At 45.7% G+C, this 27,945-nt stretch overlaps 1 protein-coding gene across 2 annotated transcripts in view; it reads left to right on the top strand.

Moving 5' to 3' along the window:
* KIF5C (kinesin family member 5C) overlaps positions 1–26,225 on the top strand; it is a 168,339-nt gene extending 142,114 nt beyond the window's left edge. Inside the window, exons 22-26 of one of the 2 annotated variants that reach the window (XM_033860351.2) lie at positions 1,318–1,389; positions 4,299–4,403; positions 6,320–6,536; positions 7,688–7,801; positions 22,361–26,225. In XM_033860351.2, coding sequence (XP_033716242.1) covers positions 1,318–1,389; positions 4,299–4,403; positions 6,320–6,536; positions 7,688–7,794 — 501 coding nt within the window. In that variant the 3' untranslated portion in view covers positions 7,795–7,801; positions 22,361–26,225. Of the gene's footprint in view, positions 1–1,317; positions 1,390–4,298; positions 4,404–6,319; positions 6,537–7,687; positions 7,802–22,360 lie in introns of those variants that run through there. The other variant, XR_012333124.1, reaches the window with a different exon arrangement.
* Positions 26,226–27,945: the final 1,720 nt, after the last annotated feature.

The raw sequence follows: 27,945 nt of genomic DNA, 5'->3' as shown, positions 1-27,945 counted from the left end.
ACCGCGTGCACGGCGTTCCTAACAGCAGGCCCGCTTGGCCTCCCGCAGAAAGTAATTTGCCTCATCTGAGGAATCAATTGACTTCAGGTGCTTTTTATTTCAACTCAATTATGGAATTGGACCCAGTAATTTGACCTTAAATTAACATAGAACCTTTATTCAAGAAACTTATTATTTCCATGGCTTTAGAGCCTGTTTCTTCCTTTTTTCTGTGAGCTTGTGTGAGCTCCATCCCTTGACATTCTGTGTTAGAGTCGGTCAATTTAGACAAACTGAAAAACAAATGTGAGTGTATTTCTCTCCTTATGGGAAAATATTTTTAAGGGAACTAGTCGTATGTCCTGTGGTAAATACACGGAGACTTAAAGGGAAGGAAATGTTTTGGTTTTCTGATTTTGTTAAACAGAGGTCACCAGATTTGACTTAGACCTTTGTCTTAGCAATCTAATTCCTATGGGTTCATTAGTAGAAAAGACTCCAAAATGAAGAAAAAAAATGCTCCCAAGAAGTTAATTTCATGAAAGTCATAACAACAACCAAAGGAAGCAATAAAAGTCTAATGAAGAAATGTCTGTCAAATATGATGCATCAGTACATTAATACTAGCGAATATTTATTGAATGTTTACTATGTGCCAGAAATGGTTGTAAGAGTTTCATAAGGATCATCTCACTGAAGCTTGATAACAGCAACTATGAGACAGCTACTATTTTTATCCTCATGTTACAAATAAGAAAGCTGAGGCACAGAAAGGTTAGATAAGTTGCCCAGGGTCACCCAGGTGGAAAGTCCATAAGCTCAGTGATGTAAAGCAAAGGAGCATGTGGACCACGGCCAGAGGGGTGTGGAAACATGAAAAATGTCGGTCAGTTAGGGTGGGAGAAACCGTGGCTAACTTTTCATTTAAATTTGTTAGCATTTTGTATAACGTGTACACCATAAGTTAGAGGGAAAAAAGAGTCCATTCTGGTACAACACAGCCCTCCAGGAATTTTTATGAGAAAACTTTTGAATTTTTGCGGTTGAAGGGGAAAAAGCGTTCTATTTAAAACACAGCAAACGAGCAGGCTTTGTTCTAGTTTACGCTTCATTGTTTGAGTTCCCAGTCTCTGAACCTTGGGGTGCCCGTGGGAAGATGCCAGGTGGAGGAGGATATGAGTGGTGGGCAGGTCAGAGGAAGTGGTGAGCCCCATGGCCTCGATGGTTGGCTTACAGAGCTTTATGGAGCTGTCTGGGGTTGATGGTCTGGTGCCAGCTGTGTCGTAAATTCAGCGTGTTCCCTCATTTAAGTGGCATTTTAACAATCTTCTCTTCCAGTCTCGAGAGCTACAGACTCTGCACAACCTCCGTAAACTCTTCGTCCAGGATCTGACCGCCCGGGTTAAAAAAGTGAGTTCTAGTTTGTGTGAATGGGACTGAGAAGAAAAGTTGGCCAGAACGAATCATTTTCAGTTGAAGTATCACTTGCTTAAATCGGGGCTGGTTATGCTTAAAAATTAATTACTTCATGCCAGAGAATGTGATTAAAAGAATGTGCTGGAGGGGGAAAAATACTTGGGAACATTTTTCCGTCTTAGTACAAGGAAGTTATTGGGTTGGCCAGAGAAGTTCATTAGGGTTTTTCCCGTAACATTTTATGGAAAAACCCGAGCGAACTTTTTGGGCCAACCCAATATCCTTCCAAACGAACGCATATTTATCTGGCCACAGTGTGAAAACCTCTGAGCGTTGCAGGGAAAACCCAGAGGGGTCTCATCAGACAGCGTGGCCCTGAAGCCTGGTGAACGATGTCAGGAACGTGGAAGTCAGGGGCTAGAGCCTCATCTTTGCTTGTTAAGAGGCTATGAGGGGCCAGGTCAGAGTGTACGAAGCACTTTAACATCCGGCGTCTTGTGTGCTCTCCCCAGGAGCCATGTAAGTGGTTCTTAGTGTTCTGTTTTGCAGCTGTGGAGGTGGGCTCAGAGGTTACGTGACCTCCCGAGATCACGCAGCTGGGGAGAGCCAGAGATGGGGTTGTAATCCAGGTCTGTGTGACTCCAGAGTCTGAGCTGCTTTGGTCCTTGTGCCACACACAGTGACAGTGATCTTGGGAGTCACTGAACGGTGAACCCCCAGAGCAGCTAGCAGAGGTTTTGGGAGGGGGAGGGGAGGGGGAACAGCAAGGGGGCCATGCTTTAAAGATATTTGAAAGTGATGGATGAGGGGCAGTGGGCGTGCCCAGAGGTGTGACAGGATGGACGGAAGGTATATTTAAGAAAAGTGTGTGCATGGGGGTCTGTGTGAAGGAGCGAAGGAAAAGGGATGAAATATATTATAAAAAAAAAGAGGAGGTGACTGATGGAGTCGGATCTGAGAAGACAGAATTGATGGTATAGGGGAATGTATTAGGCTTGGTAGATGGAAAGGACCCACTTTCCCAGAGAGGAGACGTGGAGAAGCCAAGATGGAGACATTCGTAGGGAAATATATGACACTGGGAAGAGATGCATCTGAAGACTTTGACCTTCTCAGTTAATGTGGAGAAGAAGGTGCTCAGTGGAGAAGAAGGAAGAGAATGGGAAGCCCACAGAGACTAGAGGCGGCCCGGGCAGCTGTGGGAGATTTGCTGGGGACGAACAAAAGGATGCTGAGCAGTGTGGGAGCGTCCAGCTGAGGGTCAGAGCATGGATTTGTCGTGGCACCTGACAGCACGATTCTAGTGAGCTTGGAGGCCTGGAAATAAAAACAAGGAAAGAGGGTGGAGAATGATGGGAGGTTTCAAGGTGGCACTGGTCAGGCAGGTAGGTAGTGATCACCGTCATCAGAATAGAAATGACTGGAGGACCTGGACCAGGGAGGAGAGAGAGGCCAGAGCAGAGGTGATGGAGACAGAGACTAGAGAGGTTATGACAAGAACCAAAAAGGCTCAGTCGGAGGGAGGAGGTGTTCCGAGGAGGGTGCGGAGCTTGAGATCAGACTTTCCTGACTTCACAATATAAAACTCTCTAGGAAGAGCCTATTCCTAGACCAGTGGTTCTCAAAGTGTGGCCACCTGGCTAGCGGCACTGACGTCACCTGGGAACTTGCTAGAGGTGCAAATTCTCAGACCCACCCTGGATCCACTGACTCAGAGATGAGGGTAGGGCCCAGCAATCTGAGTTTTAACAAATCCTCTTCTGGGTTTGAGAACCCCGGATTTAGATCAAAGAGACAGGTTTGAGATGCTCATATAGACATCACGTCTCAGAAAGAGAAGGGTGATGATCTCTTCTATAATGAGACAAAGCAAGCGTGCTTTGCCATTTTGGGACTCCAGGATGTGTTTCTACATGTATTTCCCAACTTATCTGGCCACTCAGTGTGGCAGTGCTGGGAGAACAGTGTTTTTATCAATCTCAAGACCTGATAAATTTCGAGAGTTGATCCAGCACAGCGCGCAGATGCCAGGACTAGTCTGAGATGGATTCATTAAGTAATTTCATGGAATTGGAAGCTGAAGGGACAAGCAGAGGCCATTGAGACTTCCCAGTGGGACCACAGACACTTTCCCACAGCTTGATGACTTGTTATCTCACTTGTGATGTTTGAAATGAAACTTGGGTCTTGGGCTTATGTTGTTTCTTTTTTTAACATCTTTATTGGAGTATAATTGCTTTACATTGTTGTGTTAGTCGCTGCTGTATAACAGAGTGAATCAGCTATACGTATACATATATCCCCACATCCCCTCCCTCTTGCATCTCCCTCCCTCCCACCCTCCCTATCCCACCCCTCTAGGTGGTCACAAAGCACGGAGCTGATCTCCCTGCGCTATGCGTCTGCTTCTCACTAGCTATCGGTTTTACATTTGGTAGTATACGTATGTCCATGCCACTCTCTCACTTCGTCCCGGCTTCCCCTTCCCCCTCCCCGTGTCCTCAAGTCCATCCTCTACGTCTGTGTCTTTATTCCTGTCCTGTTGGGCTATGTTTTCACACTAGTTCTTCTTAATGAGTTTTGGAACACTTCCTTTTGAAAAGAAAAGCCTCTACCCGCGTGCAAGGGAGAGGTATATTTCACAAAGAGAGCTGAATCCCTCAAAAAAAGATTTGAAGTTTTTCTGTCAGCTGTCCAAAGAGAGAACACGTTTGATACCAATCAAGGAAATTAATTGGGAAGAAGGTCGAGTCTAAACTTTTAGAACCACTCTTCATTTTCACTTTCAGAATAACCTTTAGTAAGATTGGGGGTTTTCTTTCGAATGGCTCATCCACGTGATGTTGGGACTGGGGGTGGGCGGTGTGGAGGCCTGTCCCGCTGACCCCTTGGTGTTGATGCAGAGTGTAGAGCTGGACAGCGACGAGGGAGGAGGCAGTGCTGCCCAGAAGCAGAAAATTTCCTTCCTGGAGAATAACCTGGAGCAGCTCACTAAGGTCCACAAACAGGTAGGAGGGTTGCGTCATCTTCCTCCCGCTTCTCTTTCTCTCCTGGAGAGAAGCCCCGCTGGATTCAGCCCTAGTGAGGGAGGTGACTCTGATACAGAAGGTAAAAGGACAGTACATCACTAGGGAACATCAGTGCTGGAAGGGACCTGGCACTCTTTTAGTCTTCAGTGACTTCCCTTGTATAGAAAATACCTTTTTTTTTTTTTTAATTTTAATTTTTGGTCGTGCCGCGTGGCACGCGGGATCTTAGTTCCCCAACCAAGGATCGAACCCGCACCCCCTGCAGTGGAAACGCAGAGTCTTAACCACTGGACCACCAGGGAAGTCCTAAAATACTTTCCTGATGGAAGCCAAATATAAGGAATTGAGTGTGAGCTCTCTGGGGCTTGGGGAGCAGGGCGTTCAGTCGTGTCTTTTCATCCTGCCTCCCATCCCAGCCTCCAACCCCAGCTGGCCTCAGTGTCTCCCGTGATGCTTTTCAGGACCCTCTGTGGACCCAAAGACTCCACAGAATGCAAAGTGGATGCCAGCGAGCTGGGTCAGGCTCCCTCTTTTTATAGATGAGGAAACAGACTGGGCGAGGAAGCCACTGGCTTCATCCCACACGTGGGAGCACTGGGGCCGGAACCAGCCCCCTCTCTGCACTGTCACCCTATTTCTTGGGCATCCTCTCAGGTTCCTGCAACACCCTGGAGTTTGTCTAGAGTGACAGAGTGACAGTGTCCAAACCTACCGGTGACTTAGGCAGGTTATTTGTCTCCTTTCTGTTTAAATGCTGGAAGGTTCATGACGGTTTTCCCTAAATCCTCAAGATCTTGGATCTGATAAAAATGGTCCAACATTTTGGACCCCGTGGCCCAGGGGATGTCACTTCTCCTTGACTTGTTACATCCTCTTCAACATTACTGATGATGGCATTTTTCCCCAAAGGGAGGATGACAGATTCAACATGGTTGAAGTCATTCAAGCAAATTGTTGATGAGAAATAGAAAGGCAGAAACTACCAGGGAACTTGAAATAGAGCTCTGAAATTCATTAATTATTTTATTCATGAATTCAATGAATATTTATTAAAAACTTACTCTCTGCCGGGCACTGGAGCTGGTGCTGGGTGCGGGGGACACAGGAGTAAAGAAAACAGGTGTAGACCCAGCAGTAGTTCAACCTTTGTTTAGCACTTAAGATTCTCAAAACTTTTCCTGATCCATTTGGATTCCCACAGTGATCCTATGTATGTAGCCTGTAGACTTAGAGTGGTTGAGTGACGCACACCTGGTCAGACGGCCAGGCAGTAACAGATACGGCTCTTGAGCCCATTCTTAACCCAGGGTGAGCTTGTTCCTTCTTAACTGAGCGTCTTAGGTAATGAAAGAATGAGCAGTATCCCTGAGTTACCCGTTAGCCTCTGGATATGTTGCAACGTGGGGTCTAGACCCGGTGCTGGTGTAGACGATGTGTCCTGGCTTGGAAGGAGGCCTTCAGAGAGCTCTAGAACATGAATGCCTTTCACTGAGCGTGTCTGAACTGGCTTCACATTTCTTATCTTTCACATGCCAGTGTCCAAGTAGTCAGTTTTCTCTGGCAAGTCCCCCCCTCACCCCTCAAACAAAAGAGGCAGTAAATCCCACCCACGCCTGAAAGTTTCCTACAGCTGGAAATGGTTTTTGATTCTATCGCACACCCCTCCCCGCTTTCTCGTACCCGTGAATCCTGTGTTTGGCAAATTGGAGCCTCAGGGTATGGGAGTTTTATTCCCGTTGGTCCCACCGTTTATGGTCTTACAGACCCTCCAAGACGGCCCTGGTGGGGCGCGTGGGTGGTGGTTCTAGCGGCTCTCCTGTCACCTTCTCAGCCCCCGCAGTGCGTCTGCCCAGCCCCCCCGCCCCGTAACTCCCCACCTCCCCCTCCCGCCGCAGCTGGTCCGGGACAACGCAGACCTGCGCTGTGAGCTGCCCAAGCTGGAGAAGCGCCTGCGTGCCACGGCCGAGCGCGTCAAGGCACTGGAGAGCGCGCTGAAGGAGGCCAAGGAGAACGCCATGCGGGACCGCAAGCGCTACCAGCAGGAGGTGGACCGCATCAAGGAGGCTGTGCGAGCCAAGAACATGGCCAGGAGGGCCCACTCGGCCCAGATCGGTACGTGTGCCCGCACCCGGGCCCTTGACAGAAGGCGAGGGCTCCTCTGGGTGGAAGCTCTGGGCGGGGCGGCCCGGCTCCTCCCGGCGCCCAGCGTCCATCCTGGGAGGATGGGATGGCCAGGCGTGCGCTTCCTTACACTGAGAGATTCTGGGGGACCTTGTGATCGTCAAAGCTATTGAGCTGAGCAGAGAAGGCGGCCAGCCCTGGCTTCAGGCGGAGGTGTTTGGCTGTAAACAGACAGAGGTATACTTTCTCCGGAATACCGGAATATTTGGCTTGCTCAGGAAAGCCCGAAGGCCCCTTCTGTTCTGCACCCGGCGGAACCATGAGGGAGCTACGTGTAGCCAGAAGCCTCAGGGAGAGCTGCCTGCAAGCGCAGCCTTGGAAATACTCTGGAGAGAGCCAGGCCTGGCATCAGTGAGTGCAGGGGGCCTGGCCATCCAGCCCCTTCAAGACCTGGATTTGGACCCATGCAAAGAATGAGAGTGTGCCTGTTGAGTCATCGTTCTTGGGATAATGCGGTGACAGTAGAAGGGATTTAAGGATGTTCTCTAGAGCGCTTCTTTCTTTCTTTTCTTTTCTTTTCTTTTTATTTTTTCAATGGAAACATCTCCAATAACATGTAATATTATTTCTCATCAGATATTGCTGTGCAGATGTTATGTAAACCAGCAACTTCACATTTCTAGTTTTAAGATCATAACTTACATTAGTGGTTCATTGCATTTATTGGGTCTTATACCCTGGGACTATCTTACTGAAAACTGTGAACCCTCTCCCCCTAAAATGCATCACAGACAGAGTTCTGCATCCAGTTTCAGGGAGATACTGTTGGAACCCATTGGGACCCACGGATCTGCCTCAGATAAAACTGAAAGTCCTCTGTTTCTAATTTTCCTTGATAAGAATTGAAATAATTGATACACAAGGTCTCTTTGTCCCCTAAACATCGGGTGCCTTGGATTAACTAACTGTACTAATCGGAGGGCAAACGTCCCACTTTCAGAAAGATCTGGTGATTGATAAGAATTGTCATGTCGATAAAAAGTGTGCCTCTTGGTTTTCGCACGTGACCTGGAGGTATCTCGGCGCGGCTGTTTAAGTCCTTTCTGAATGTCTCTTCTCTCTTTTCTGTCGGTTGCATACAGCCAAGCCCATCCGCCCTGGACACTACCCAGCATCGTCTCCAACGGCTGTCCACGCCATCCGAGGGGGAGGAGGCAGCTCTTCAAACTCCACTCACTACCAGAAATAAACACGAAGTGAGTCCTTAGTGTCAGGGGTGGCTTCCGTCCGGGGCAGGCCTGGGGCTCTCCCTGCTTCTGCCTGGCTCTCAGCCATGTGTGTGTGGACCTGCAGTGGAGAGGAAAGGGTGCAGCTCTACCCCAGCACAGGCCCTGGGGCTTCAGGTTATCAGGGGCCTGGGTCTACCTTTAGCTCAGTCTAGGACCTCAGGGTCTTCCAGCTAAGGTCACCTGGTGCCAGGGACCCTCCAGGGACGGGCAGGGTGCGGTGAATGAATCATCCGAGCTTTCTCTTGTCTGCGGGACTCCCCTCTGTAGCTGGCATCCAGAAGGGCATTACCTGTTTGTCAACTGCTTTTACCCAGAGTAGGCAGGTGTGGGTGCCTGCTTTAAGTCTCAGGAACTGGATATAAAGAAAGAGCCAGATAATAGAAAGTCACTTTCTTTTTTTTTTTTTTTTTTTTTTTGCGGTACGCGGGCCTCTCACTGCTGTGGCCTCTCCCGTTGCGGAGCACAGGCTCCGGACGCGCAGGCTCAGCGGCCATGGCTCACGGGCCCAGCTCCTCCGCGGCACGTGGGATCTTCCCGGACCGGGGCGCGAACCCGTGCCCCCTGCATCGGCAGGCAGACTCTCAACCGCTGTGCCACAAGGGAAGCCCTAGAAAGTCACATTTTTATAATTACTATCTGAACGCAACAAATGGAATCTTTAAGAATTGTGCAGATTTATGTCTAGGTGGGTCCAGACCACTCTTTGCTTTGAGATGGCGGTCTGAAAACTTCTCTTCCCACACTCCACATGCCTGACATTGCTGTACCAGCACAAGGGAAAAAGTGATGTCCTTTTAGAAAAGAGAAGGAGAGAGCACAAGCCTGTCCTCTTGTACTTGAGATAAAGAGTTTACTGGTTGGGCAGGGCAGACAGCTAGGTGGCCAGAAAACTCTGTTTAGAGAAACTCTGACTTTGGGCCAGTAACCCGTAGATGGGAGGAGGTGGATCCTAACGTTGACCTTGGAGTCTTCGTCCTCACTAGGAAAGCTTGTGAGCTTGACAGCAAAGCCGCAGCAATCAGGGGCAACTCAGGAGAGCGCTGGTTCCTCACCCAGTCCTTTTTGCATCCAGGTAAGGAAAGTGAATATGAGGGGCTGGAGACTCCACTCAGGGGGTACGACGACATTGCTAAGGCTCAGACTAAAACTTCCACGGAGGAAGCTTGGCGGCTGCACCCAGATGACTTTCACCTGCCCTGCCCCAGGCAGCATGTCGAGGAGCGGGACAGGTCGAGGCAGGCCGCGGGCGGGCAGCGTGCCCACCACCTTCTGCCATATCCTGGGAGGGTGGATGCAGAATTATCTTGGCTGTGGGCCACCCTGTTCAGATGCGATCTCTGCTTTCAATCAGAAATAAAGTGAAGCTGGATGTTATAAAATTGCTTCTGACCGCACGTTATCAGTGTCGGGGATGACGCTTGAAGGGAACTGTAAGAACAAATTGGGCCGCTTAGAACAGAAAGCCTAAAGCAGTGGTTCTCGACCTTTGGCGGGTGTCCGCATCATCTAGCACCCAGACACCCAGGCTCCTTGAAGGAGCATAGGCCCAGAGCCTTTGTATTTTTACCAAGTACCCCAGGTGATTTTGCTGGCCACCTAAGTTTGAGACCTGCTAGCCTAAAATATCCTAAAGTGGCTGATACAGGATGGACGTTTATTTCTTTGTCACGTAAAGGACATTTGAGGGTGGTCTGTCAGTGACTGGTAGAAAAACTCTACAGTGACAACAGAAAGCTATAGCCTCTTAAATTTAGACTCACTGTCCTCAGCACGTACCTTCCTTGCTGGTCTCCTAAATGACTTCCTCAAGCTCGCCTAAATGACTTCTGCAGTTCTAGCTATCGTGCCTGTGTGTTGTGTGTTCAGCAAGCAGAGAGGAGGCTGGGGAGAGGCAAAAGCAGCTCTTACAGTTGAATGCGCTTCCTTTAAGTAGCCTCCCCAGAAATCCCATCCAGCTCTGATCCCTGCATCCCTCTGGCCAGAGTTGAAACACGTGGCCACATCTAGCTTCAGGGGAGGCTGGAGAAGGTCGCCTTTAGCTGGGCACATCACCGCCCCACACAAGAGTAGTGTTCTGTTGCCTAGGACAAGGAGATGGAGGTTGGGTGGGCAGCCAACACTCTACCTGTTGAACACCTGATCTGCAGCAGCACTGTGCTGGACGTAATATCTACATCACCCCATTTGATGGGAGCACCGGGTTAGTGTGTGCCCTTGGCTCCCAGCAAGCTTTTAATGACTATACCGGCCCAGGGATTCCAGGGTCAGAGACTGCAGTGGACAGTCCCTCTCCTCGTGCATGCCCGTAAATGCCTATCAGACCCACGTTTTGTGGAGGGTGCGTACAACCAGATGTTGGCTAGGCCTCACCCATATATCCCCTTCTCACTCTGAAGACCGAAAATCAATAGGTCTGGTGAGACTTTGAAGACCTTCAGCGTATAGAACCACCCTCACCTGTCATGGCCGTTCTTTCTCTAACTCAAAGTGTTTTGAGTGGTTTTGATGATTTTATCTGAAATTGGAACCTCCACCACCCACCTTATCTATTCAAATGACTCCTGTAACTGCATGTTTTCCTCACAGTGTCACCAAACAAACAGGCCCCATCCAGGTGTCGGGATGGTGGTAGGGTCAAAGGGCCTGACTTTGGACGAGCGACCCGGGTCAGGTGTCAGGTCTTCCACTGCCTTCGAGTTACTTAACCTTACGGTCGGTTTCCTTGTCTGTGAAATAGGGAGAATCCTTTCCCTGGGCCACGGGCATTGATTTGAGGACTAAATGAGGTCATACTTCTGAGCTGCTTGGCACATAACAAGTGCTCAAGAAAATGTCAGCCGTAGGAGAGGCTAGCACTGCAAGCTTGGCACACAGTAGGTGGTCCATGAATGTTGGTTTATATTCTCTTCTAATTCTCATAGTTGTTACAAAATAGTTTTTAGTCTGTAGCAATTGATCATAACCACGGCAGGGAAGGCCCATGTCTGAGTATCCTATTTGGTGCTATGACCAGATATAAGGGGTTTTAAAGATACTATCATTTATTTATCCAAAAGTTATGAACAGCAACATTGACTATTTTTATAAAAATAACTGGGCATTGGTCAGTGGAGGTTAAAAAAAGGATGATAACCAATGGAGTAGGGAATTATAATTGGAAGTGAGGGAATGCTTATTAAAAAATCAGCTTATTAAAAAAATTGGAAATATGGAATTAATCGCTTAGATGAGATCTAATTAATTAATTAGCAATTAATTGCTTTTTGAGATGATCTTTCCTGCTCTTTGGATTCTCGTTCTGAAGTGTGTCTGTCCTGTAGAAATGATCTCAACTGCTGACTCTTCCCAGCCCTCCTTTTGGAGCCAGAGCAGCACATTCATACTTGGGCAGCATCTGGGTACCTTTGGGATTTATTTCTGCTTCATTTAGGATTCAAGGAATATAGTCACAATGAGTCTTTCAGTTTATGCCCAAAGTTTCAGAGCAACCGAGGATGCCAACATACAGAAATCAAAAGAACCCAGGACAATGCCAGCTTTTATCTCATCTCATTCAAATCTGGGGGCGTGGGCTGCGTCAGGAGGAGGGGCCCATCTTTTTCAACCCCCAAAGCTGGACATGGGGCAGTACAGTGCAGTAAGCTGACGACACGGGATATGGGGTTGGCCAGATGTGGCCTTGGCTCTATTCCTGTGTGACATTGGGCAAATTGCTTGATTATTTTTAGCCTCAGTTTCTTCATCCGCCAAATGGGATCAGGCATTTTGTACTTGCTCTGTACTTGGTTTAACAGTAAAGAGACAAAGAAGGCTCTGTTCTTGTGTACTGACACGCTGTCGGGGGGAGATAGACAGCAAATAAAGACGGTAACTGCAAATAGTGTTAAGTGTTCTGAAGAAAATAAGAACAGGTTAATGAAATAGAGATGAGGGACACTTATTTAGAAGAGGGGGTGACATTTGAGCTGAGAACTAAATGATGAGAAATGCCAGCCCCGCAATGACATGGGCACAGACACTCGCTGGAAGGTGGGTCCAGACTGTGGCATATTTGAGGAACCACAGGAAGGCTGATAAGGCTGGAGAACAGGGGAGACCATTAAAACTAGGAATGTTGGGGAGGGAGATGGGACCAGATAAATGAGGGCTTTGAGGCCGAGGTGAGCAGTTTAGAGTGTAAGCTAGGCGTGTAGGGCCAGTGGGGACTTTGGGCATGGGAGTGCTGGAACTCAGTTCATGATGAGGAGAGGTTTGCCTGGGCTGGACTCTGGAGGAAGGAGGGGGGTGGGGTGAGCGTAAGAGCAGGGGGCTCCCTTGGGGGCTATTGCGTGTGTCCACTTTGGGGGGAGTAGCATTGAGCCAGGGTGGCAGCAGCAACTGGTCAGAGTCAGCCTGTGTTGGAGAGCTGAGGGTGGAGGGGAGAGAAGGAGGGGTGGGTGGGAATCAAAGGTGATTCCTAGGCTGGGGCCCTAGCAACCAGGTCAATACTGGTACCTTTTAGCCATGACTGGGAAAATTGGGCAATGAACAGATTTTATGGAAAAACAGAGAGTTGGGTTGATTATGAGATGCCTCTTAGACAATCCAACCTAGCTCACCATACAAGCGGGTATGTTGAGTAGGCAGTGGGACCCGTAAGCTCGGGAGAAAGATGAGGGCTGAGATCATAGAGAACTGTAACCCATAGATCGTGTTTAAGGCCATGGGGTGGAGGAGATGACCTGCAGAAAGGTGGATAGAGGTGGAGGGTGGGGAGAGTTAGGCCAGGCCTGGGGACTGGCCAATGGAAAGGTCAGAAAAAGGAGGTAGCACCAGTAAAGGGGTCTGAGGGGGCAAGAATGTGATGTTTGAGGAGGTGGAGTGGAGCCCTGCTTCCTAAGGGGAGGTCCACAGCTGTGCCAAAGGCTGCTCAGAGCTCCAGGAGGATAACCACAGAGACTGAGGGCAGTGACGTCAGCTTCAGCACGAGGGGGAAGCATGGGCCAGAGCATGGGGGTGGGGAAATAGAGCCAGCCACTGCATGCAGCTTGAAGTTTTGTTTGAAGGAGCAGAGGAATGGAGGGATGTGGGGTTAAGATGGGATTTGCATTTCTTTTTTAAGGTAGGAGCCATTGCAGCTTATTTGTACGCTGATGGTAATGATCCAGCTGGGAAGGGAAATTGATAACTTAGGAGACAGGAGAATTACAGTAGAGAGTATTGGCTTTCTGACAGGTGCTGTGATCCAGAACATAAGCAGAGGCAACACTGCACCCAAGGTGACAGGAAGGCAGAGCAGAAAGTACGGATGCTGGTGGCTGGTAGATGGGGGTGTTGGTAGATCCATCCAGTAAGGTGGATCCCATCTTAGCGCTTGTTTTCTCATGCAAGTAAGAAGCCAGGTTACCAGCTGAGAGGGTGGGGGGAGACCGTGCTGCAGGCTGAAGAGAGAAGGCGTGACATAGGCCTCTCGGGCAGTGCTGAGTGCTTACTTGAGGCCCCATATTGAAAGTAGACAGCATTTAAATACGTGTTCAGCTCCCTGGTTCTGAGGGCCCTGGAGTACGGCGGTGCCAGTGGGCACTGGTTCGAATTGCCCACCAGATGGCGCCAGTGGGGCATTGCTGAAACCTGTTTTCTGACCGGCTTTGGGGCAGAATTGTGTTCTCTTCGTTTTCCTATCTGTAGACTGTTATTTCTCAAGCTTGAGTAGTAAATAGAGTACTTTTAGGGAAATAAAATTCTCACAGATTCCTGGAGTTTAAATTATAAAACAATTATAAAATATTTCAATTATTTTAATACTCAAGTATTTGCACATTAAAAACAGTGTACACTCCCTATACTTAATGGATCTTCCATAACTATCAAGTTGAAACAAATTTAGAAAATAGATTTAAAAAGTCAAAAATCCAAATCACTAACCTTTACTAAGCTTTACTAATTTAACGAATGACAGTCTTTTGCTGAAAATAAAGAGCTGTGTGCAGTGTGACTCTGGTATGCATTGCTTCTGGTCAAGTTTGGCTCATGTGTCAAGACATGACAATTCTTTCACCCTCTTTCTCTGTTAAAAACCACTGCAGAGTCACAGCATGCTTTCAGGTCATTTTGTCTTCTTGTGGCTGGAACGCATCATTTTCCCATTGCCCAGCTTTAGCCTGAAGGTGATGAAAGCTGTGAGGAGAAGCACCAACTCGGTGTTGGCATAAAGCAGGTGTGGTGCTGAAGTTGGTGACAGGTGGTCAGCTAGATAATCTAGAATACGCACATGTTGGGCTTCCCTGGTGCCACAGTGGTTGAGAGTCCGCCTGCCGATGCAGGGGACACGGGTTCGTGCCCCCGTCCGGGAAGATCCCACATGCCGCGGAGCGGCTGGGCCCGTGAGCCATGGCCGCTGGGCCTGCGCGTCCGGAGCCTGTGCTCCGCAACGGGAGAGGCCACAGCAGTGAGAGGCCCGCGTAAAAAAAAAAAAAAAAAAAAAAATCCTAGAATACGCACATGTTAACGCTTCAGATTTTCATGGCAAGAAAAGCATAAAATTGAAAATATTGTGAAATGAACCAAAGACTGAGGATGCCTTTCACTTTGTTGATATAGATGAAGACTGATATTTTGAGGACTGTACTTTTATTAGAAACCATATATATCAAGTCTAGAAATCATATTCTATTTAATAAAGTTTTGATACACTTTAATAAAATATTAGGCGAAATCGCAGTGGCGGAGCTGGAAGGGACTCACTGGCCTCTTACAGTACATTTGAAGAAGAATTTTTTTTTTTAACACTGTGATTTCATGTTTTGAGGCATAAAGAAAAGAGCTCTGGAGAAGCACTTCTGCAGTTCATAGCAGGGTCACCCAGGTGAACGTAACTACAGGAAGCCATCAAAGGAGCCCAGGAGTCTGTCATGACCCCTGTGTCACGATTTATGTGACATTCCGTGGGTCACTAACCGTCACTGTAGGATGGCTCTGTCTCTTTCTGGTTTTACTACCTCAGGAGCTTATCGTGACTATATTTGCTAATTGTTTTCTTCTTTTTTTAAGTGTACGTCTAAGTGTTTTCGTTTTTTTAAATTTAATTTTTATTTTATATTGGAGTAGAGTTGATTTACAATGGTTGTGTCAGGTGCACAGCAAAGTGATTCAGTTATACATATACCTATATCCATTCTTTTTCAGATTCTTTTCCCATATATTAATAAAGATAAGACCTTTAACTCCTTAAATGGTGGGATGGGGCACACGCATAACAAAGATTTATGGGCTTTCACCACCCTTTCCTTTTGCTGCCATGATGTGATGGTCATCTGGGACCAAGGGTCTGAATTCCTGGACCCCGTGTTGCCTGTGTGCCTCCTGCTGTCAGGATCTTCAGCCTGTCATACTTGGCCCAGGCACTGGGAACGCACAAATGACTTTCTTTTGCAAGCAGTCTTCTCACAGTAAGCTACATCCAAACAGGGAAATTCCAAGTGTGCATTAAAGACAGGAAACCCAGTATTTTCTAGCCTCGCACGTAAACCTCACATCTCCTTCACTTTAAATGCCCCTGGCCATTTCCTCATATTCACCACTCTCAGCGGAAGCCCTAAACATAAAGTCCACTTGGGCTGCTGGCTCTTCTTTCTTTGAATTGAGAAAGTTCCACCTTCTCTGAAGCCCCACCTCACCCTTCTCCCTTAACTGCTTTCCTCACCCACCCCAGGCAGAATGGAGTTTTCTCTCTAAGCTTTTGCCTGTTGGAACAACAAGGCTGTTTCTGGCTGGTCCCTGGTATATCCTTAGGTTCAGGCTGAGCTTCTCAAAATGGCATCTGCTAATTTATACTCTATTTTCTTTTTTTTTCCTTTCTTTTTTTTTTGTGGTACGCAGGCCTCTCAGTGTTGTGGCCTCTCCCGTTGTGGAGCACAGGCTCCGGACGTGCAGGCTCAGCGGCCATGGCTTACGGGTCCAGCCGCTTCGCGGCGTGTGGGATCTTCCCAGACCGGGACACGAACCCACGTCCCCTGCATCAGCAGGCGGACTCTCAACCACTGTGCCACCAGGGAAGCCCTCTATTTGCTTTTCTGACACACTCTGTCTTTCCTTCTTTTCTTTTTTATTTTAACATCTTTATTGGAGTATAGTTGCTTTACAATGGTGTATTAGTTTCTGCTGTATAACAAAGTGAATCAGCAATATGTATACATATATCTGCATATCCCCTCCCTCTTGTGTCTTTCCTTCTTATTACCCTTCTCTCTGTCCTGAATTCCTGCATCCAGCCTATCTTGCACCATTGTTGGGGTTCATCTTGACCTGTATCCTGTTCTTGATACCCTAATCACAAATAAAAAATATAGCGGCATAAGACGCACAGGTTGACTTCTGGCCAGAGCAGAAATGGGTTCACTCCACACGTGGAGGGTGGGAGAGCTGCTGCTTTGGGATTTAGCCCTTTGAAGCCGAAAAGCTTCCTTTACAGTAGGTCATGAAGCCACACATGTGGTCTGCATCAAAGCCACTGGGCTGTTCAACTTGCTACTGCTGTTGGAAAATCCTAGCAATTAAATGAGTAGCAAGTATGTGCATGCGGAGAGGGACCCTTTGCTACAGGCAGGGTAGCTGGATGGTTGTGGGCTCAGGATCTGGAGTTGGACTTCCTGGGGTTGAATCCCAGCTTGGACACGTCCTGGGATAATTACCTCATTTCTCTGGGCCTCAGTGTCCTCCTCTGTGAAACGTGGCCAGATAGCCCCTACTCATAGGGTGGCTGTGAAGATTAGATACATGAGTATCTTAGGGCTTAGATGAGTGCCTGGCACAGAGCCAGCTCTCAGTGATCGCTGGTGTGGTCATGATGGAGTCCAGCTTCACTCAACATGCTACACAGAGGCAGAGTGAACTGTCAAGATCTTAACAACTTGGTGGTGGTGGATCCTGGTCTAAGAGCTCTGATCTGCTCTGCAGCAGTTCTCAGGGTTCCTGACCTTGGGACCTTTGACATTCTTAAAAAGTATCAACATCAAAGAGCTTTTCTATTTCTGGGTTGTATCTATGATAGGTATTATGTTAGAAATTGAAACATTTAAAATAGTAATTCTATTAACAAATGCTATTTTTGGACTTCCCTGGTGGCGCGGTGGTTAAGAATCCGCCTGCCAACGCAGGGGACAAGGGTTCGAGCCCTGGCCCGGGAAGATCCCACATGCTGCAGAGCAACTAAGCCCATGTGCCACAACTACTGAGCCTGCGCTCTAGAGACCACGAGCCACAACTACTGAAGCCCGCGCACCTAGAGCCCATGCTCTGCAACAAGAGAAGCCACCACAACGAGAAGCCCGCGCACCGCAACGAAGAGTTGCCCCCGCTCGCCGCAACTAGAGAAAGCCCACGTGCAGCAATGAAGACCCAATGCAGCCAAAACTAAATTAACTAATTAATTTTTAAAAATGCCATTTTTAATGAAACATAATTATTTTACAAAACAAAATCTTAGAATGGTGCACTTATGGTTTCACAAATCTCTTTACTATTTAGCTTGATAAACGACACCTGGATTCTCATATCTGCTGCTGCCTTCTATCTGCTGCAGTGGGTTGTTTTAGTTCAAGTATATGAAGCAAACCCAACCTCTTCCCTCCAGGAAAGGTTCTTGGCCATTTAACAGCTAAGAAAACTGTGGCATGGAGAAGTTATGATCATAGTACCTTCATCACAGGTTTGTGCTGGGAATTGAACAAGACAATGTGAAAGGAGAATGAAAAGTCATAGAAGAATGCCTGGCAAAAATCTGGCCCTGACAAATATTCTCCAGTGTTATGGTGGTTTCATGGGGACAGGCCTAAAAGGAGTAGACGAAGCAGGACCTCAGGAAGAGAGGAAAGACATGACTGCAGATGGGCACGGTGGGACCTGGGATGGGACTTAGAAACTGGCATTGTGAATTCAACAGGAGGGATCACAGAGGGACCCTTACTTCATTTCCAGCGCAGTCAGCTGCTGGACCTAATTCACCTTAATGGCATGGTTCTCAGACTTATGAATTCAGAGCAAGTAAAATTGTCTCTCTACAGTAGATTGCACGAATGCCCCCGTAGGATAAATCCACTTCTGTTCAGCAATGATATGTCCGGTACAGTTGTTAATTCTTATAATGTGGGGATTGAACTGTAGAAAGGCAAAGGAAAGATAAAACTCTGTACTGTTTGGATTAAGCGTAAATCCACTGCAGGCAATTGCAAAAGCCAAGGTTGGGGGGGAAACATCTCTGACTACTTCTTGCAAAACCCACATAAAATTAGCTTCTTTCTTCAACCTTCCCCATCCCTTCTAAAGAAAGGTGATTTTATTTCCTTCTCAGTCAGTCACACATTGCCACTCTGCATTACCATCTCCAGTTGGGCAGAGGCCCAGGGACAGTCCAGTAGCGGGTCACTTGGTTTCAGTACCCTGCTTTTAGGAGAGCGAGCGGCTCCTGTAAACCATCTAAGGAGGGTCAACAGAACTGGGTTTTAAATGTTCTTGAGATGCACTGACCTCTCTGGATGGTCAGTCTATTATTGGAACAGTCAGAAATGTTTTTTCTAGGGCCTCACCCATTTACCTCTATACATTATATCCATTTTCTCCCCAGAATTTGTCAAAGGAGGTGAACTTCCAGAAGGTTGGGGGATGGATGGGAATATCCTAGTTAAATCCATTCTTGGGCCTGCTGGAAAGACTGCTTTGGCAGACATGTCTGTAAAGATCTTTAACTCAGGATGAAAAAGAAGCACCTCTAGATAATAAGGACGTTTTCTTGGTGGAGTTCCTGTGTTTTCCTTTCAGAGCCCCTCACAAAGTCTCGGTTCTCTCTTGCGCTCCTGGAGGTGCTTAAACTAAGCAGATGGGGCCTCCTTTGTGGCCCCCTGTTTCTTCCAAACTCTTAGCTAATACGTGCAGAATCTTACACGTTGGGGGAAGGGGGGATTTGAATGAAAGGCCTTCTGTGGAAATCGTGTCCCTCTGTGGTTGGCTGGAGCTGTTGAGGCTGCCCTGTTGAGTCTGTGCCTAGCGCTTGGCTGTCAGCATGGGTTGGCTGCGGTCATCACGTCAGGCCATAACCCTACAATTTAAGGTAGGGGCTCGCACCTCCCTGCCTCCAGGTGTGTAGGACGGCTGTCTCATCTGACCAGGGTGAGCCATAAGTGATTCTGAGATCCTGTGCTTGGAAAAATGAACCTGGAAGGACAGTGAAATGGGCATTTCAAAGGGAGTGTGCAGAGAGCGTTCCCGAGCCTCTTGGTTTTCAGCTCAAAATGGATTTGAATGACAGCTGTGACTGTTCTTTCTTAGGCTTTTCATTTCTGGTCCTAATAATAAGCACAAAATCTCACCAGAAAGTCTAAACAGTACAGAGGCTCCTCCCAAAGGCAAACCTCTCTCTCTCTCTCCCTCTCTCTCTGGGACTTCTAAAAAGGACAGGAATATAGGTTGCTTTACCATTTTTAATTGAGCAGCTTTGTAATTGCAAGTGATTGCACTATTGGAGCAAGAAATGGTAGTTATCAGATGAGCTCCCTGAATATGTATTTTTTGAGTTGGGGAAAAGGTAGTATTCTTTTTTTATTTTTATTTTTTTACATCTTTATTGGAGTATAATTGCTTTACAATGGTGTGTTAGTTTCTGCTTTATAACAAAGTGAATCAGTTATACGTATACATATGTTCCCATATCTCCTACCTCTTGCGTCTCCCTCCCACCCTCCCTATCCCACCCCTCCAGGTAGTCACAAAGCACGGAGCTGATCTCCCTGTGCTGTGCGGCTGCTTCCCACTAGCTAGCTATTTTACGTTTGGTAGTGTATATATGTCCATGCCTCTCTCTCACTTTGTCCCAGCTTACCCTTCCCCCTCCCCATATCCTCAGGTCCATTCTCTAGTAGGTCTGTATCTTTATTCCCGTCTTACCCCTAGGTTCTTCATAACCATTTTTTTTCTTAGATTCCATATATATGTGTTAGCATACGGTATTTGTTTTTCTCTTTCTGACTTACTTCACTCTGTATGACAGACTCTAGGTCCATCCACCTCACTACAAATAACTCAATTTTGTTTCTTTTTATGGCTGACTAATATTCCATTGTATACATGTGTCACATCTTCTTTATCCATTCATCTGTCAGTGGGCACTTAGGTTGCTTTCATGTCCTGGCTATTGTAAATAGAGCTGCAGTGAACATTGTGGTACATGACTCTTTTTGAATTATGGTTTTCTCAGGGTATATTCCCAGTAGTGGGATTGCTGGGTCGTATGGTAGTTCTATTTGTAGTTTTTTAAGGAACCTCCATACTGTTCTCCATAGTGGCTGTATCAATTTACATTCCCACCAGCAGTGCAAGAGGGTTCCCTTTTCTCCACACCCTGTCCAGCATTTATTGTTTGTACATTTTTGGATGATGGCCATTTTGACTGGTGTGAGATGATATTTCATTGTAGTTTTGATTTGCATTTCTCTAATGATTAATAATGTTGAGCATTCTTTCATGTGTTTGTTGGCAATCTGTATATCTTCTTTGGAGAAATGTCTATTTAGGTCTTCTGCCCATTTTTGGATTGGGTTGTTTGTTTCTTTGATATTGAGCTGCATGAAGAGGTAGTATTCTAAAAAGGAATGTGTTCTCTTTTTTTTCTACTCAATTTTTGTTCTTTATTCCTTTTTTTCCCTCACCCACTTTGCTTTTATCTACTTTTAAAATCCCTTTCCACACTCTGAAATTTTTCTATTATAATTTATATCCTGCTTATTTATACAAAAATATGTGAGATTGTTTACAGTATTATAACACATAAATCAGGAGAATGAAGCCAAAAAAAAATTAGAGAGGGAGAGAGCACTGTAGCAGGAACCTGAGTCCAGGGGGTGGGCTCGGGGAGCACTGTAGCAGGAACCACAGTCAAGCACTAAATTTGGATGTAAGCCTTCTAGGGGCAAAAACAGCATGAGGTGTTGAGTTGGAGTTCTTTTCTTTATTGAGGTGTAGTTGATTTACAATACGACATTAGTTTCAGGTGTACAACATAGTTATTTAAAAATTTTCTAGATTATACTCCATTTATTGTTCTTATAAAATATTGGCTGTATTCCCTGTGCTGTGCAATATATCTTTGTAGCTTATTTACTTTATACATAGTAGTTTGTACCTCTTAATCCCCTACCCCTGTCTTGCCCCTCTCCTCTTCCCTCCCCTGCCATTGATAACCACTAGTTTGTTCTCTATATCCATGAGTGTGTTTCTTTTTTGTTATATTCACTAGTTTGTTTTATCTTTTTAGATTCCACATATAAGTGGTAGCATACAGTATCTGTCTTTCTCTGCCTGAATTGTTTCACTTAGCATAATGCCCTCCAAGTCCATCCATGTTGTTGCAAATGGTAAAATTTCATTCTTGTTTGTGGCTGAGTAGTATTCCGTTATGTATCTGTATGGAGTTCTTTTTAAAATCAGAAGAGCAGGTGGGTTTTTCTTCGTGTCTGTCACATTTCCTGTGCCAGCAGTCCCCATGTGTTTCTCAAGGATGAGCCTCCACCTAGCTCTCTTGTCACCCACGCCCCACCCCAGAAGCACCATGAGCTCTGCACATGACCCACAGGCAGGATCACAGACAGACCCAGGGCTTCCAGCTGATGTGAGGAAGTTGAGCCTTTCCGTTTCTTTCTGAGAGTTGAGTTCATTAGAGTTGGTCCAAAGGCTGATAAAGGGCTGGCCTCTGAGTCGGGACTAGTCGCCTTTCATCCTGGAGACTTGACGGTGATCAGGTGAACATCTGGTGGGACGTGGAGTGAAATCATAGGGGGTGCCCTACTGAGTAACGTCATCACACTGGGGAGGTGAAACACACCTTTCAGGACTGGGAGCCTCCTTCTTGAGAGAGCCTGGCTAAGGGGGTGTGTCTGACCTGCCTGGGTATCTTAAAGTGCTGGCAAGTGAGAAAGGATGTTTGGGTTCCCTGGAGGAATGAGAAAATGTGTTATGTTTCTCCAAACATCTATAGTTTCAATAGGCATGGCTTTGGGAAGAGACAGTTGTCAGGGCTAAATACTTAGAGCAAAAGCAGTAAATAGGAGGCTGTACTGTCCAGTAGGCTAGCCACTAGCCACATGTGACCACTGAGCACTTGAAGTGTGGCCAAGTCCACACTGAGATGTGTGGGAACTGCAGAATACACACCAGATGGCAAACACTGGGGGAAAAAAGACTGTGAACGATCTTAGTAGCAATATTGTAATGGAAAATATCTCAATCCCTACTACTTGATTACATGTTGAAATGATAACATTGAGTATATTGGGTTAAATAAAATGTATTATTAAAGTTAATCTTACCCGTTGCTTTTCACTGCTTAGTGTGGCCACTTGAACATTGAAAATTAAATGTGTGGCTCACATCGTATTTCTATGGGGACAGCTCTGGTCTAAATATCGAAAATTAAAAGTTTTTTTTGTTTTTCTTCCTGAGGAGTGAATTTCCATTGTGTTCTCTAACTCCTGTGTTCTCTCTTTGGTTCTCTTTCAACAGATACGACTCTCCACGTAGCATGTCAAGGACTACATTAATCACCAATTCCTTTACTTTTTTTCCCTCCTACACAATTTCCATTTTCTTTTACACTTGCTCACCCCAGCCATCTGCAGTACACCAGTTTCAGATATTTGAGCTGTGTAGAGTTTCTGTGTACAGATGTGTGCTTGGACTTTTCTCTTCCCGAGAAATCTGAAAGGGGCGATTACAGAAGATCCACTTACTCCTGGGATCTGTTGCTGTGGCCCCGGGCTCGGGGCATTGGGTGGTCCCTGGGTGGTCCTTGGAGACTCCTTCTCTGCAGCCACGTCCCAGCAAATACCATTCCCTGGAGGGGAACAACCAAGTGCCGTGGAGGCAGCAGCTTCTGCTTCGCCGCCGCAACTGTCTGGTTTCCTGTAAAATAAACACATTACTTTATATTTTTAGGGAACACAAAAGTGCTGCTATAGGGCGCAAAATTTTCATTCTGGACGCTTTTCCAATACAAATCACCCCAAAGACGCATTTTGAATATCCTGGTCGCATCTTTGGATCTGTAAAATACACCTTTTAGTATGGCATCCGTTAAAATGCAAAGCAAATTTCTTCGAGGCAGAAAAACAATCTGACAGTAGCAATGTAGAAATTGTTCACTCAGACACATCTGTGTAAATGCGAAAAGTGATAGCATTCACCTCTGAGCTGCTTGCTATTGAACCTGCAGTGACTAGTCTCGGCCAGCCCAGGTAGAACATCATTCCTTCAGAAGTGTTGAAAATGCTGCAAAGTTGGAGGAGTGGAAATGCGGCTGCCCCCCTCCTTGCTTCCTCTTCCCTCATCCTACTGGAGCTTGCATCAGGGATGGCCTCTTTCTCTACGGAACCATCTTGAGCCTTGTGGGGGTATTGCTGACGAAATCCAGGATCATTGCAGCAGTTGAAAAAGGAAGCCCTAGGGGGAAAGCAATTGACATATCTTTGTGCCTGTGAATAAGTTGCCATGAATAATGTGTTACATTAACCCATCCTTGCCGACCACTTAGTTGAGTTCTCTCCTTGGCATCAAATAGATAGGTTTCCTCTTAGGCAGAATTAGAAGAAATCGGTGTGGACGGATTTTTTACATTCGGCTACTGTTTTATTCAAATACATGAATCTAGAGCTGAATCAACTCTTATTTCCAGTTGTGCATATTAAAATGATCGGATTCCAAGTAGTAAAGTTTCAGGGAAACTGACAAGGATTCAATTAAGTTAGTCTTGTGTGCTGCTACTTGTTTTGATAAATTTGAGGGTTAACTACTTGTTTTGATAAGTTTGAGGGTTAAGTCAGTGATAACCAAACCAGTCTCAGTGAAAGCACCCATCCTATGGTTGTGTCAGCCCAGGATGAGTGAGCTGGTACTGTCCCTGCTGCTGTCACCACTGGAATGAAATTTTGCCAGAAGAGACGTTGCGCTTTCTCATTGCTGGTGGGTGAAAGATAGTTCAGGTGTGTGTGTGTGTGTCTGTCTGTCTGTGTGTGTCTGTCTGTGCGTTTGTGTGTCTGTGGATAAAGCACTAAAGACTGAATTGACTTCTAGACTTTTCTTGTATAAAATTTCCCTAACCAAGCAAAGCTGCTTTGACTTAATTTATTTGTTAAATGTTGCACTTTGTTTATGTGTGGGTTTTTTTTGGGGGGGGGGCAGCTAGTAAGTAGAGAGAAGAGGACGAATTCTACTGACGTATTTATTTAGTAAAAATGACAATTTTGCATTCATTTACGTTTTAAAAATTCTGTCTCATTTTTTTTACATTGTTGCTAATGCTCGCCCAACATAACTGCTCCAATGCTATTTGCCGTCTGACAGAAGGATCCTTGTAGGGCAGGCTTTGCAAACCTTATCAGGTAATAACGTATGCCATAGATGATAACCTTGCTGTTGAGATGTTTGCCTCTTATATTAGAAGTTAAAACCGGCCTTTGAGAGGATCGCCAAATAATAAATTGTCATACCACTGCTGTCTGTTATGCAACTGTGTAATAACTCCATAGTTGGAAATTGAACAAAGGTTAGGCATTCTTTCCTTCAGGCTCTCTTGTTAACAGATTATTTTAGATTTTTTCCGAAGTAAGTTTTCCCTGGGCACCCCTTTTCTAATTCTAAAGAAGTGTTTGGCCCTTTCATGTTTCAAAAAGAAACATTCGCTTGTAGTTCCATATTTCTTGATCTCTATAAGGGACTCACAAAATTCAGTTTCCTTTTATTCACAGAGAAAGTTGGCTTTGATGTCTCTTAAAGATAATTCTGCTAGCTGCTGATCAGCCAGTCAGTTCACCTAGCTTCAGTCTTTATAGGACCTCTAAACTAATTTTCCTACACTGTGACTGAAAGGTAGGCAGATCGTGGGAATGGATTATACGGTATATTCAAATGGATCTCTAATATTACTTTGTCTAATAAGGTAATATCAGGACCACATATTCTGTAGGCCTCTTTTGTTAAAAGCCACATTTATGCAGTTTTCACTTTTTTAGGCTATTGTTCCTTTACATTTGTACTCCAGGCGTAAAAACCACACTTGTGAATGGCTGAGCCTATGATTATACTTTCGGTTGTATGCTGCTTTTTGCTAGTGTGTGTGTGCTTGTGTGTGTGTGTTTCTCCTCTCTGAATCATTTTATATTTCGTGCTACTTCTTGAAAGTTTACTCTGATGCTAAAAGGGAATAACCAGATGATTTCTAAAAATAATGTCTCCCTGCAGGATGGTGGCTTGTTAAATTAGAGGAATGCTGTTTGCTATATCAACATGTATGGTCAGAGGCTAAAATATATTAACGCCAAGTGTGTTTTGGTCAATAACTGGAGAATTCTGTTTAAATGCATCATCTCTTCCAACGTTTTACAGTTTGCCATGTGGAATGGCAGGTAGTAGGGAGAAAAATAAGTGTGGATTAAGACTTTTAATTAAAGGAAATAGTTTCATATGATTAAGAAAATTAGAATTCGTAGAAATACTGGGATAAGTGAAGAAATAAAAACGTCTGTCTAGAATGTAGCACCTAGAGAGTTTTTGGAAGCCCTACCTTCACATGAGGGCGTGATATTCCTATCCAAAGCCAGACTAAGCCATCAGCAGGACGCATGGGGGGATTATTACCTCTCCTTTCCTAGAGGAATAACCGAAAGCAAATAAAAATTCTTAACAGTCCCCTCTTTGAAGTGTATTTTTTAAGCAAGGTGGAAAACATTTAGACTCTGGCTTTATGACACATTAGGGAAGTTGTTTGTTGGCAGGGGGCAGGAGGCGGGGGACCCGGAGGATTTCACTTATAGATTGTCTCACCCGCATATTGTGAGCAAGCTAAAGGAACCATCCCACTCTAAAATGCCTTCATTGAACAATAACAGTTTATAGACTTTTTAGAAAGTATTGAATAAGGGTCAGGGAACAGCCGAAGGCAGTACCGCTCCGTGAAGTCTGCTTACACATTTACTAATTGTCCATCAGTTTAAAATACTTTTCACCATGTGCAGATATAAGGGGGATAGGGCACTCTGTAGAATTATACATGTCTAGTTTGTAAAGTATGTCGTGTGTACTGCAGATGTATGTTCTCTGGGCTTTGTGTATCTGTACAGTAGCTTTCATTAAAACAAAATTGTGGACTAACTTGTTTTGGTGGTGTGAGGGGGAGAAGGGCCGTTTATATCAAGTAACGATGCTGTAATATAGTACATGTAACAGAAGATCTGGAGTAACCCTTCCCTGGCCCGTGGAAAATTTTGGTGATCTTCTAGGTTCTGAAATGAAGATGTATGGATATTCTGGCGGACTGCATGTTGTATAATTTGAAAAATACTAAAAGTGGAAAATAAAATTGAATTAAACTTTGGCTGGTCTGTTTTTTCTTAGAGTCATCTTAAAGGCACTCTCCTTGAAGGCCTCAATGCCGTTGTGAGGACGGGCCTTTTTCTGGCCTTGAAGGAGTTCATTTCAGTGAGCAGCTGCTTGAATTCAAAGCCTGAGCAAGGTCAACCGTGACCTTTCTGTCTTTTACTTTGCTCGAATATCTGTATTTAAATTTTTCCTTCATTGAGGACCCAAGAAAACCTGACATTTGTTCCTTCAGCACTGAAAAGACAGCCGCCTATGTCAATAAGTGTCTTAACTTTTTAAAAAGTAGGATCGAGTTAAGGTGCAATAGACCAGTGTATTAGCTGAATTTCTGAATTTCTTCTTGTCCAAGAAAGGCACTTATTCTAATAATATGTTTTAGCTCATTGGCCTTCTCCAACTAATGCCTTGGACCTCTGCGTATATTGAAAGGTTACTGGCATCTTTTGAGAAGTGTTGGGGTGTTTGTATTCCTGTTTAACTTACTGATTATTGCTATTAACGTACAGGTCTGAGATCTTGTGAGAGGATGCCAGAGTGTGAAGCCGTTGGAGAATAACAAATGGCGGGACACAGGATTACTTTTATCTGCTCTCTTAGCAAGGAGACTTCCCTGCCTCAGGTCACTGAAATCCTGTGGCCACGCACGGCCTTGTGTATGTAAAACACCCTCATTCTGGTTCTTGGTTTGGTTAATGTTGCATGGGAGCCAGACAGGAGACTGCCGGCATCAATTAAAAGTGGAAAGATGGATGCGAATAAAGATTTTATAAGTGGAGTTGAGGACACTGCAAATCATGTGCTTTTATGATGTCTTATCCATCTCCTCGAATTTGTTATTCTCCAAAGAACTTGGAAGAGGCAGTTACCAAATATCAGATTGTTAAAGGTGACTTAGGTAGTAAAACTTCAAACATCGTGGGTGAATATTTAGGCTGAAGCCTGTTTATTTAAGACGGGAAAGCAGTCTTTTGAAAGGACCTGATGACAAAGCACATTTCAGTATCACTGAGAAGTGACCCTATAGGTTCCAGGAGAAGCAGCTCTGCAGTGCAGTAGGTCTGCACTAGCACCCACTGTTCCCCGGGTTCCTGTGAGCCTTTCCCGAGGTTTCCTGTTCTATTGAGCTCTGAACGGTGCTCGGGCTACGCCTTGGAAGTACTACAGAGCTAGAGCAACTGTGGTAGAATGTGGAATGGAAGCTATAATCTGCCGAGGCAATTACCGGTGATGTGTGTATTTGCAGGTTTAATTCTAGCATTTGTGACAGGTTATATCTTGTGATTTGTCTCATGTACATGATAAATTGAACAGGAGTGGGAGGGATCTCTCGGGTGACACATCAGATGAAAATATGTGGGCTCACTTGACAAATGCATCCTGAGCCATGGGATTTTTACTTTCCCTTTGGCGTTTGGTGGTTCTTCAGCCAATCTGCAGAGAAAACACCGATTTCTGTGTGGTTAGCTGGGCTCAGAATAAAAGACTTGCAGGTAATCCCTGGGGATCTTTCCACTTGTGATGCACCATGGATGCAAAGGCTGGACTCCTCCACCTGCTTTGCTTCCCCGGCGCTGAAGGAGGTTCTGTTTGGAGCCCCTCTCTCTGGGACCCTTCAGACCCTCGCTCCTCCACGTGACCAGACTGCAAATCATTCTCCTACGATAGCTTTTCAAAAAATTCACCTGAAAAGATACTTTACTCCTTCAGAATGTATA

Source organism: Tursiops truncatus, chromosome 7, assembly GCF_011762595.2.
Source record: "Tursiops truncatus isolate mTurTru1 chromosome 7, mTurTru1.mat.Y, whole genome shotgun sequence".
In the NCBI taxonomy this organism is placed as follows: Eukaryota; Metazoa; Chordata; class Mammalia; order Artiodactyla; family Delphinidae; genus Tursiops; species Tursiops truncatus.
Note: the sequence above shows the minus strand (reverse complement) of the source record. Positions and strands in the feature narration are given on the sequence as shown.